We start from the raw sequence: 13,251 nt of genomic DNA, 5'->3' as shown, positions 1-13,251 counted from the left end.
TCCATGTCCTGGCTATTGTAAATAGTGCTGCACTGAACACTGGGGTACATGTCTCTTTTTGAATTATGGTATTTTCAGGGTATATGCCCAGTAGTGGGATTGTTGGGTCATATGGTAGTTCTATTTTTAGTTTTTTAAGGAACCTCCATACTGTTCTCCACAGTGGCTGTATCAGTTTACATTCCCACCAACAGTGCAAGAGGGTTCCCTTTTCTCCACACCCTCTCCAGCATTTATTGTTTGTAGATTTTTTGATGATGGCCATTCTGACTGGTGTGAGGTTATATACCTCATTGTAGTTATGATTTGCATTTCTCTAATGATTAGTGATGTTTCATGTGTTTGTTGGCCATCTGTCTACCTTCTTTTTTTTTTTTTTTTTTTTTTTTTTTTTTGCGGTATGCGGGCCTCTCACTGTTGTGGCCTCCCCCGTTGCGGAGCACAGGCTCCGGACGCGCAGGCTCCGGACGCGCAGGCTCAGCGGCCATGGCTCACGGGCCCAGCCGCTCCGCGGCATATGGGATCCTCCCAGACCGGGGCACGAACCCGTATCCCCTGCATCGGCAGGCGGACTCTCAACCACTTGCGCCACCAGGGAGGCCCTGTCTACCTTCTTTAGAGAACTGTCTGTTTAGGTATTCTGCCCATTTTTGGATTGGATTGTTTGCTTTTTTGATATTGAGCTGTATGAGATTCTTGTATATTTTGGAGATTAATCCTTTGTCAGTTGCTTCATTTGCAAATATTTTCTCCCATTCTGAGGGTTGTCTTTTCATCTTGTTTGTGGTTTCCTTTGCTGTGCAAAAGCTTTTAAGTTTCATTAGGTCCCATTTGTTTATTTTTGTTTTTATTTCCATTTCTCTAGGAGGTGGGTCAAAAAGGACCTTGCTATGATTTATGTCATAGAGTGTTCTGCCTATGTTTTCCTCTTAGTGTTTAATAGTGTCTGGCCTTACATTTAGGTCTTTAATCCATTTTGAGTTTACTTTTGTGTATGGTGTTAAGGAGTGTTCTAATTTCATTCTTTTACATGTAGCTGTCCAGTTTTCCCAGCACCACTTATTGAAGAGGCTGTCTTTTCTCCATTGTATATTCTTGCCTCCTTTTTCAAAGATAAGGTGACCATATGTGTGTGGGTTTATCTCTGGGCTTTCTATCCTGTTCCATTGATCTGTATTTCTGTTTTTGTGCCAGTACCATAGTGTCTTGATTGCTGTAGCTTTGTAATATAGTCTGAAGTCCAGGAGGCTGATTCCTCCTGCTTCGTTTTTCTTTCTCAAGATTGCTTTGGCTCTTTAGGGTCTTTTGTGTTTCCATACATATTGTGAATTTTTTTCTTCTAGTTCTGTGAAAAATGCCATTGGTTGTTTGATAGGGATTGCATTGAACCTGTAGATTGCTTTGGGTAGTAGAGTCATTTTCACAATGTTGATTCTTTCAAACCAAGAACATGGTATATCTCTCCATGTGTTTGTATCATCTTTAATTTCTTTCATCAGTGTCTTACAGTTTTCTGCATACAGGTGTTTTGTCTCCTTAGGTGGGTTTATTCCTAGGTATTTTATTCTTTTTCTTGCAATGGTAAATAGGAGTGTTCCCTTAATTTTTTTTTCAGATTTTTCATCATTACTCTATAGGAATGCAAGAGATTTCTGTGCATTAAGTTTATATCCTGCTACTTTACTAAATTAATTAATTAGCTCTAGTAGTTTTCTGTTAGCATCTTTAGGATTCTCTATGTATAGTATCATGTCATCTGCAAACAGTGACAGTTTTACTTCTTCTTTTCCAATTTGTATTCCTTTTTTTTCTTTTTCTTCTCTGATTGCTGTGGGTAAAACTTCCAAAACTATGTAGAAGAATAGTGGTGAGAGTGGGCAGCCTTGTCTTGTTCCTGATCTTAGTGGAAATGGTTTCAGTTTTTCACCATTGAGGACGATGTTGGTTGTGGGTTTGTCATATATGGCCTTTATTATTTTGAGGGAATTTTCCTCTATGCCTAATTTCTGAAAGGTTTTTTATCAAAAATTGGAGTTGAATTTTGTCAAAAGAGTGTCCTGCATCCATTGAGATGATCATATTTGTCAATATGGTGTATCACATTGATTGATTTGTATATATTGAAGAATACTTGTATTCCTGAGATAAACCCCACTTGATCATGGTATATGATCCCTTTAATGTGCTGTTGGATTCTGATTGCTAGTATTTTGTTGAGGATTTTTTCGTCTATGTTCATCAGTGATGTTGGCCTGTAGTTTTCTTTTTTTGTGTGTGACTTCTTTGTCTTGTTTTGGTATCAGGGTAATGGTGGCCTTGTAGAATGAGTTTAGGAGTGTTCTCCCCTTTGCTATAATTTGGTAGAGTTTGAGAAGTATAGGTGTTAGATCTTCACTAAATGTTTGATAGAATTCGCCTGCGAAGCCATCTGGTCCTGGACTTTTGTTTGTTGGAAGATTTTCAATCACAGTTTCAATTTCAGTGCTCGTGACTGGTCTGTTCATATTTTCTATTTCTTCCTGTTTCAGGAACAGAAGGTTGTGCTTTTCTAAGAATTGTCCATTTCTTCCAGGTTGTCAATTTTATTGGCATATAATTGCTTGCAGTAATGTCTCATGATCCTTTGTATTTCTGCAGTGTCAGTTGTTAGTTCTCCTTTTTCATTTCTAATTCTGTTGATTTGAGTCTTCTCCCTTTTTTACTTGATGAGTCTGGCTAATGGTCTATCAATTTTGTTTATCTTCTCAAAGAAACAACTTTTAGTTTTATTGATCTTTGCTATTGTCTGCTTCATTTGTTTTTCTTTTCTGATGTGATCTTTATGATTTCTTTCCTTCTGCTAACTTTGGGGTTTTTTGGTTCTTCTTTCTGTAATTGCTTTAGGGGTTAGGTTAGATTGTTTATTTGAGATGTTTCTTGTTTCTTGAGGTAGGATTGTATTGCTATAAACTTCCCTCTTAGAACTGCTTTTGCTGCATCCCATAAGTTTTGGGTCGTCATGTTTTCATTGTCATTTGTTTCTAGGTATTTTTTATTTCCTCTTTGATTTCTTCAGTGATCTCTTGGTTATTTACTAGTGTATTGTTTAGCCTCCATGTGTTTGTAGTTTTTACAGATTTTTTCCTGTAATTGATATCTAGTCTCATAGCATTGTGGTCGGAAAGGATACTTGATACGATTTCAGTTTTCTTAAATTTACCAAGGCTTGATTTGTCACCCAAGATATGATCTATCCTGGAGAATGTTCCATGAGCAGTTGAGAAGAAAGTGTATTCTGTTGTTTTTGGATGGAATGTCCTATAAATATCAATTAAGTCCATCTTATTTAATGTATCATTTAAAGCTTGTGTTTCCTTATTTATTTTCATTTTGGATGATCTGTCTATTGGTGAAGTTGGGGTGTTTAAGTCCCCTAGTATGATTGTGTTACTGTCTATTTTGCCTTCTATGGCTGTTAGTATTTGCCCTATGTATTGAGGTGCTTCTATATTGGGTACATAAATATTTACAATTGTTATATCTTCTTCTTAGATTGATCCCTTGATCATTATGCAGTGTCCTTCTTTGTCTCTTGTAATAGTTATTATTTTAAAGACTATTTTGTCTGATATAAGAATTGTTATGCCAGCTTTCTTTTGATTTCCATTTGCATGGAATATCTTTTACCATCCCCTCACATTCAGTCTGTATGTGTCCCTCGGTCTGAAGTGGGTCTCTTGTAGAAAGCATATGTGTGGGTCTTGTTTTTGTATCCATTCATCCTGTCTGTGTCTTTTGGTTGGAGCATTTAATCCACTTATATTTAAGGTAATTATTGATATATATGTTCCTATTACCATTTTCTTAATTTTTTGGGGTTTGTTATTGTCAGTCTTTTCCTTCTCTTTTGTTTCCTGCCTAGAGAAGTTCCTTTACCATTTGTTGTAAAGCCGGTTTGGTTGTGCTGAATTCTCTTAGCTTTTGCTTGTCTGTAAAGATTTTAATTTCTCCATCAAATCTGAATGAGATCCTTGCTGGGTAGAGTAATCTTGGTTGTAGGTTTTTCCCTTTCATCCCTTTAAATATCTCCTGCCACTGTCTTCTGGCTTGCAGAGTTTCTGCTGAAAGATCAGCTGTTAACCTTCTGAGGATTCCCTTGTATGTTATTTGTTGCTTTTCCCTTGCTGCTTTTAATATTTTTTCTTTGTATTTAATTTTTGTCAATTTGATTACTATGTGTCTTGTCGTGTTTATCCTTGGATTTAACCTATATGGGACTTTCTGCACTTCCTGTACTTGACTGACTATTTCCTTTCCCATATTAGGGAAGTTTTCAACTATAATCTCTTCAAATATTTTCTCAGTCCCTTTTTTTTCTCTTCTTCTTTTGGGACCCCTATAATTCGAATGTTGGTGCATTTAATGTCCCAGATGTCTCTGAGACTGTCCTCAATTCTTTTCATTCTTTTTTCTTTATTCTCCTCTGCAGTAGTTATTTCCACTATTTTATCTTCCAGGTCACCTATCTATTCTTCTGCCTCAGTTATTCTGCTATTGATTCCTTCTAGAGAACTTTTAATTTCATTTGTTGTGTTGTTAATCATTGTTTGTTTGCTCTTTAGTTCTTCTCGGTCCTTGTTAAACCTTTCTTGTATTTTCTCTACACTATTTCCAAGATTTTTGATCATCTTTACTATCATTACTCTGAATTCTTTTTCAGGTAGACTGCCTATTTCCTCTTCATTTGTTTGGTCTGGTGGGTTTTTACCTTGCTCCTTCATCTGCTGCGTATTTCTCTGTCTTCTCATTTTGCTTAACTTACTGTGTTTGGTGTCTCCTTTTCGCAGGCTGCAGGTTCATAGTTTCCAGTGTTTTTGTTGTCTGCCCCCAGTGGGTAACGGTGGTTCAGTGGGTTGTGTAGGCTTCCTGGTGTAGGTGACTGGTGCCTGTGTTCTGGTGGATGAGGCTAGGTCTTGTCTTTCTGGTGGGCAGGAGTGTGTCCGATGGTGTGTTTTGGAGTGTCTGTGAACTTAGTATGATTTTAGGCAGGCTTTCTGCTAATGGGTGGGGTTGTGTTGCTGTCTTGCTAGTTGTTTGGCATGGGGTGTCCAGCACTGGAGCTTGCTGGTCTTTCAGTGGAGCTGGGTCTTAGCATTGAGACAGAGATCTCTGGGAGAGCTCACACTGATGGATATTATGTGGGACCAGGAGGTCTGGTGGTCCAGTGTCCTGAACTCGGCTCTCCCACCTCAGAGGCTCAGGCCTGACACCCAGCCGGAGCACCAAGATCCTGTCAGCCACACAGCCATGTATGTGGGGAGTTTCTTTCCTTTTGGGAAGTCTGAGGTCTTTTGCCAGTGTTTAGCAGGTGTTCTGTAGGAGTTCTTCCACATGTAGATTTATTTTTGATGTGTTTGTGGGGAGGAAGATGATCTCCATGTCTTAGTCCTCCACCATCTTGCAGGTCCCCCCTTTAATTTTTTTAAGTTAAAAAAATTTTACATTTGCAATCACGTATTTAATACCTGTGTTATGCTTACTCATAGCAAAATTTTAAATGCAAATAACTTATGAACTTGAACAAATATATTCCTGTATATTGCAGCCTTGCCGTGGTTATCATGCCTTCCATGCTATGTGTTTTTTTTTAATTGTGGTAAGAACACTTAATGTGAGATCTCCCCTCTTAACAAATTTTTCAGTGCCCACACAGTAGTGTTAAACATATAGGCACAATGTTGTACCACAGATCTCTGGAACTTATTCATCTTGCATACTTGGAACTTATTGCCATTGTATAAGTAACTACCCATTTGCCCCTCTCTCCTGCCCCTGGCAACCACCATTATACTTTCTGTTTCTATGAGTTTGACTATTTTAGATATCTCAAATTAGTAGAATCCTGTAGTTATTTGTCTTTCTGTGATTGGCTTACTTCACTTAGCATAAGTTCCTCTAGGTTTATCCACGTTGTCCAAAAGAATTGAAATCAGGATCTCAAAGACATATCTGCACTCCCATGTTCACTGCAGCACTATTCACAATAGCTAAGATGTGGAAACAACCTAAATGTTCATTGACAAATGAATGGGTTAAAAAATATGGCCTATACATACAATGGAATGTTATTCAGCCCTAAAAGAGGAAGCGAATCCGACTATATGAAGAATGGGATTTTAGTAGATGGGGTTGAGATCCACACTGGGGCACTTTTCATAGTAAAAGGGAACATTGCTAATTGTTACTCCAGGTTAATAGGTGTAAACTCTGGCTGTTTCATACAAATTGGGACATATGATATCCCAGGAGGATGAGTCTTAAAGGACCATGAGCAGAGAGCCCTGAGTGTGGTCAAGGGAGATTTCATGGTGTATTCAATAAGTGAAAAAGTCCAAGTTAGTTGAAGCACATTGAGATGAATAGAGGCAGAAAAGCTAGAATGGTACTCTGGGCCTTGAACTAGGATTAAATCTGTAGGTTCTTAAACATAAAGCTGAGACATTTGGAAATTATTGGACAGGTGGTGGAGAAGCACTGCAATTTTTAAAATAATAAAGTGACATTGTCCCCTATCAGTGATATCAGTGATGTGCAGAATGATTTGGATCAGGCAGAGACTACATGCAGGAGCCCAATTAAGGAACCACAGTAATAGTTTGAAGAGAGGTTAAGAGAATGTGGACCAAGTCCAGGCAGCAGGAATAGAAAGGAAGGAGTGGATGAAAGACACATCAGAGAGAAGGAATCAAGAGAACTTATCAACTGAATATGAAAGATAAGCAACGAAAAAGGGAAAGTCAAAGGAAACTCCCAAGACTTCAAATTGAGGTGACTGCAGGCATTCTGTACTTGTGGGTTAGAGATGGGAAGGAAAGGGAAATCTGCAAATGATTGTTTATTTGGGATCCTATTCTTATTGCAATTTTGAAAAATAGATATAAGATAGCAATGGTACTTCTAGTTTAACTTTTTTTTTTTTTTTTTTTTCTTTTTGCGGTATGCGGGCCTCTCACTGTTGTGGCCTCTCCCCTTGCGGAGCACAGGCTCCGGACGCGCAGGCCCAGCGGCCATGGCTCACGGGCCCAGCCGCTCTGCGGCACATGGGATCCTCCCAGACCGGGGCACGAACCCGTATCCCCTGCATCGGCAGGCGGACTCCCAACCACCGCGCCACCAGGGAGGCCCTAGTTTAACTTTTGAAAATACTTTTACGCCAAGACAGCTTAATCTGAATAAAAATTTGAATAACTTTCTTATAACGTGAGTGTAAGCAGCTTGTTTTGAAAAAATTGGACTTTGATTTGGAGGGAGGGTAGGGGAGAGGGTTCAGGTAAATTTAATATTCTTTCTAGAACTCAGTGGCATGCAACCCATTTTTAGGTTAGTACAGTGGTTCTTATAGTGATTCTTACTATAAAAGTAAAGATGGACCCAACTGAAGAAAATGTACAGCTATGACAGGCCTCTAGCTAGAACATGATTCAGAATGATTTTAAACCATGAGCTTGTATCACCCAGTTACCTCAATAGCTATCTTAAGAGTATTCAAAATTATCCAAATTAAGTACTTGGTTTTTAAAAAATTACTCATTTTCTACAGAATACTTGGGATTGTAAAGATACCTTGAAATCAAAGAAAGAAACAGTGATGATGTGCTATAACTTCTAAAATTTGAATTAAGCTTCTGCTATGTTCCTGACTCCCAAAATGGTGCCCAAGCTATATTTTATATTTTCTTCATATTCAATTTCCCAATAATTTTCTAAGCAGTGATTTTTTTCCAGTAGGGAATATATCTGAGGAAGTGGAGAGAAAGAGATGAGTTATTGGGGGAAAAAATGACAGATAACTGTAATTCTCTGAAAGCACACACACACACACACACACACACACACACACACCTATTTTTAAAAGAAAAATTTTTAAACAGCAAAGGGAATCATATCACTATAGGAAAAATTTCAGAAATAAGAATGTTTCATCTAGAAAAGCTTTCCTACGTTTTGAAACTCTTGAATTCTCCATAATTTTCACTTTGTTCAACATTTTTCCATGCTTAAATAAAATGAAATTAACCAGTCTGGCCATGGGGTATTGGCTGCTATTCCTCTAAAGCAGAGTTCCAGAAAAGCAAAGTGGACCTGATTTCTTATCCTGCCTAGTCCCAGAATAGAATCCCCAAACATCTCAAGGTGTGAATTACTGAGAAATGCTGTCCCACTGTGGTGAGAGACTGCTGGGGGAAGGGGTAGAGAGAGGTTGTGTGGGTACACAGTAGCCCCTGGGGCTGTAGTGTGTCCTTGGCACCAAAAAGAAAGAGAAATCATAATGTAAAACCCCACACGGAACCAAACCCTGACTGATGCCATTCATTAGGGACAGTAGCCGAGGAGTGTGGGTTTTACTTTTTAGAAATTTGGGGGGGCTGTGTTTCTACTTCTTTCCTTGTGCTCTGATTTTAAGTTTCTTTTATTCATCTTTCTAGTATGTTTACTTCTCTCTGTGCTTACTACATAATATGAAGAGAAAACATTATAATACTATATGATATTGTCATTATAAACATGCATTATAGTATGTATGATATACAATGTAACTATGTAGATATAAACATATTATAGATATAATATTACAGGATGCTGGCCAGCCTGGCTGGGGCTTCTGGTTACATCCCTGTCTCCTTGGTAGTTACCATTACACACAGGGCTTTGACAGCTTCAAGATTTCTAGTAAAAACATACCACTGTTCTAGTTTTCTCTCCTTTAGTTCCTCACCTGCAGGCATTCATTATTAGGTATCAGGCTATTTAGCAACTGCCCTGACAGGATGAGAACCTGATCTTGAGTAGGATGTGTCAAAATGCACAGGAGCCAGATCCTCTCCTCACCCCCATCAGGTTTTGCCTTCAGTGGTTGTTAACCAAAGAAAACTAGAGTGCCTGTTTTCTTCTCTTTTTATTATTCTCATAATTCTTCAGTCCCAATGAAATTTAAAATTCCTGGGTTGAAATTAGACTTAAACAAGTGATAGTTTGTTTCTGAATTGACTGTGATTAACTTTCCCTATGATGGATCCATTTCCTATTGTGAGGTAGAGTAATAAGGATGTGTGTGGAGTTTTAGATACGGCTAATTGGAGTCTTTCTAGAAAGTTGTAATCATATTAGAATAACCACTAAATGAAAAAGGTTAGGCAGTGGAGATGTAGATATTTGTCTGTCTCTGTAACTACCTCTCTCTCACGGACCTTACATAAGTCAGCTTACCTCACTACCCCTAAAAACCAAAGTTATGTATGTGAGAGCAGTAAAGGTATAACAGGGATTTATCAATGTGTAAGGTATTACTGTGTCTGTTACTGTACAATTATCATTCGTTATTATTATTACTACCACCACTAAAAATAGAATGTAACTTCCACCTGCCTGTGCTAAAAGACTGGAACATATCCATATGCCCTCTAGAACAAGAAGTTTTTGCTATGAAAATTCTCATGCGTATCTTTTAATCCTGTCAAATAGGTCCATCTTTTTCTTTACTAATAGGTTCTTCATTAAGTTTCACGTAAAGAATGATTGTATTGTTTCATACTTTCAAGACATAGTTTTGACCTTCTAGACCACTTACAAGCTGAACAAAATTTAATATTAGAAATAGGAAATACTTTAGTTGAAAACCTGAGTATCCCTACTGGATACTGGTTTGACTTGTGATCCCTTAGAAAATAACCAAGTCTCTATGAGCTAAATTTTCTCTAAACCTCATTTCACAATATCCAGCTTTCAGAATAGCTGGAAAATTACCATTTAGATGCATTTCATTTTTTAATGCATTATAGACATTGTTGTTCAAATAGTTGCAACTCTATTCCTCATAGAAAGCTTATGCAGTTAATCCTTTATTTAATAATAGTACCCTTTAAATGTGCATGTAGAAAGATAATGGAGAGAGAGAGGAATAGAAATGACTAATTTTTTTATTATACCATGTATTTGGAAGCATGAAGAAAATCAAATAGCTTAAATTACAATTTCAAATAAAAAATAGTTTCTTGATGTTGGTGTACTCTAACCTCTAAAAACATTTTACAAATAAAGAATCAAGAAAATAAATACTAACAGCTCTGTGGAAACTTCTTTAATCATGGAACTATAACCACTCCCTGCTGCTAAAGTCTTTGATTGCAGAAATGCATCCAATTTACCTTTCAGAATTATTAGGTATAAAATGGCATATCACTGTTGTTATTGTCTTTTTCTCCCCTATATTTTTTTGCAGTGAACAGTAAGTTATTTTGTACCCCTTTTAATTCTCCCCCCCCACACCTTCTAATACCATCACCTTGGGGGTTAGGTTTCAACATAGGGAATTGGGGGAGACACATTAAGTCCATAAGAGGGAGGAAAACGGATGCTATGTGAATCTTCTCAGGATGCTTTTAACTCTTTGTTCCTTTTTGTCTTTAGGAGTTGTACAGATGTGCTGTGCTGCATGATCTTCATACTGTTCATTATTGCCTACATTCTTTTAGGACTTGTGGGTGAGTAAATACAGGTATAGAAGATATTTAACATTTGCTATTTAAATAACTAAGTCAATAAATAAAGCAATGTCACATTTTTAACATTAATCATTTTCTTCCAAAATCCTTCTTATTATCGATTATTATATTTTCTGGAGGGAATGTACCTCACCAGGACTCATTGGGTAGCAGATGCAATGAAAAGTAAACACAAAGCAGTTTATCCAAAGGCAAGCCTAAATTACTTAGGTAAATACAATTATACAGAAGAACGAAAAAACCTTATGGTTGCCTTTTAATCATTTTTACTTTTGAAATTTTATTAAGCAGCTAATAAAGTTCATGTTGCTATTTACTAATAAGAACTAGAGCCTAGATAAGTTTAAGTAATACATAACCTTTTCTTTTTATAAGTAAATTAAAAAGAAGGAACAGTTATTAAGAATTTCACCAAATAGTTCATTGACATATAGGAAATCCTATTGTCTTTGCCTACCAGAAAGATATATCCTGTTGTTCATTGTTAGATTAAAGATTTTTCTATGGAAGTGAAAATAAAGAGGGCAAATATAGATGGTCTTTATTTGGGTTGTTTTAAAAACTACCAAAGGGGATCAATCAAGATGGCAGAGTAAGAGGACATGGAGCTCACCTCCCTCCACAAACACATCAAAAATACATCTACATGTGGAACAACTCTCAGTGAAAACTAACTGGAAACTGGCAGAAAGACTCCAAGGCTGTAAGAATGATACACACATAATTGGGTAGGAAGGAAAAAAAAAACAATCAGATCAGGATCTGTGCTCCTGGGAGGGGATTTCAGAGGGCAAGAAAGACCACACAGTTGGACACTCACCCTGGGGAGTAAGCAGTGAGAACCACAGATTGGGTGCCCCAGTCCTGGGGTCCTATACAGAGGAAACGACCCCCCTTAGCTGGTTGGAGGACTGCTGGGCCTAACAGGAGGGCTGTGGGAAGCCTGGACTCCAATTGTGAGGAACACTCATGTGCTGTCTTGCCCTGAGGCAGGGTGGAGAGTGGTCTGCTCTAGTGGCCGCTGGGTTTCCCATAACTGCCTTGCATGCACCCAAGCCAAGCAAAGGCTCTGATCCTGCTCATTCCATGTTGCAGAGCAGCACTGGATCTGGGGCAGCCATGACTGGAGAGAAGACTTGACTGTGGGATGCAGAGATGAGCTAGTCCCTGGGCATGGCCTGGGTGGGATGGTGGCAGCCACTACTGAGCTCACTCAAACAGTGCATCTGAAGTAGCCCCGACCTCTGACAGCAGCTGCTCCACCACAGCTTACCCCTGATCACATGCCAAGTGTCCACATAGGCCTCACCTGCCCAGTGATATGGCTCAACAACAGGGCGGGGGTGGTGGAGACTGAGGACAATGATCCGCTGTGAGGAACAAAGGGGACTTGCACCTGAGTCTGTGTCTGAGCAGAACAAGGAAAACGGTTGTGCGTGCCTGCACAGGCAGTGCATTAGAGACAGCTTGGACCTCTGTCTGCAGACAACATGAGCAGAAAGCCCTCACAAGCCCCACTTGCTTCAGCACTCCCCCACTCTGGGGCAAAGGTGCCAGTTCAGAGACAGGGGAAAACACACACTTAAGGGGAACAGAGCCAGCCTGAGCCCGACCCTCAGGGCTTCTGCTCCAGCACCTTGGGCTTAGACCCCACCCCTGATAGGGCAGTGACAGCCACTGAGCAGAAAGGAAGCCCTGCCTCACACTGGGCTCCAGCTCTAGCCTCTCCATCTCTAGCCCCACCCCCTACCAAGGTGATAGCTGCCAGCAAACCCTGAGGAAAGATGTGACTTGGATCCATATCAAATCCAGCTCTCCCACCAAAGGCAGTGGGCACACTGCACCTGTACAGGAATGGCCCCACATAAGAACAACTCTTCAAGCAACAATAGGTAACTGTTTCACTGAAATTCATAGAGGCAGAGAAAGTTAAGCAAAATGAAAAAGCAGAGGAACTGCTGTCAATTAAAAGAGCAAAAGAAACACTCTGAAAAAAAATAGTGAAATAGAAATAAACAGTTTACCAGGTAAAGAATTCAAAGCATTAGTAATTAAAATGTTTACTGAATTAGGAAAAAGAATAGATGTACACAGTAAAAATTTTAACAAGGAACTACAAAATATAAAAAAGACCCAATCAGGAATGAAGAATTCAATAGCTGAAATAAACACACTAGAAGGAATGAATAACAGACTGAATGATCCAGAAGAGTGTATATGTGATCTGAAAGATAGAATAATGGGAATCACTGAATCAGAACAGCAAAATAAATAAAAACTTGAAACAGTTTAAGAGATCTCTGAGACAGCATTAAGCATATGAACCTTCACATTATAGGAGTTCCAGAAGAAGAGAGAGAGAAGGGGATTGAAAATGTGTTTGATGAAATTATGGTTGAAAACTTCCCAAACCTGAAGAAGGAAATAGACATCCAGGTACAGGAAGCACAGAGAGTCCCAAACATGATGAACCCAAAAAATACCTACAGCAAGGCATACATAATTAAAATGGCAAAAGTCAAAGCTAACGAGAATTCTAGAGGCAGCAAGAGAAAACAAGGAGTCATATACAAGGGAATCCCTGCAAGGCTATCAGCTGATTTCTCTGCAGAAAGTTTTCAGACCAGAAGAGAGTGGCATGATATATTCAAAGTGCTGAAGGGAAAACCCTGCAACCTACAATACCCTACCCAGCAAGATTATCATTTTG

At 38.7% G+C, this 13,251-nt stretch overlaps 1 protein-coding gene across 1 annotated transcript in view; it reads left to right on the top strand.

The window, feature by feature from the left end:
- Positions 1-13,251, top strand: part of SLC44A5 (solute carrier family 44 member 5) — a 194,008-nt gene that overhangs the window by 89,180 nt on the left and 91,577 nt on the right. The window contains exon 2 of the mRNA XM_060119582.1: positions 10,447-10,520. Within this exon, the coding sequence (XP_059975565.1) occupies positions 10,447-10,520 (74 nt within the window). The remainder of the gene's footprint in view (positions 1-10,446; positions 10,521-13,251) is intronic.

Source organism: Mesoplodon densirostris, chromosome 2, assembly GCF_025265405.1.
Source record: "Mesoplodon densirostris isolate mMesDen1 chromosome 2, mMesDen1 primary haplotype, whole genome shotgun sequence".
In the NCBI taxonomy this organism is placed as follows: Eukaryota; Metazoa; Chordata; class Mammalia; order Artiodactyla; family Ziphiidae; genus Mesoplodon; species Mesoplodon densirostris.
This window is presented reverse-complemented; position numbering and strand designations above follow the sequence as displayed.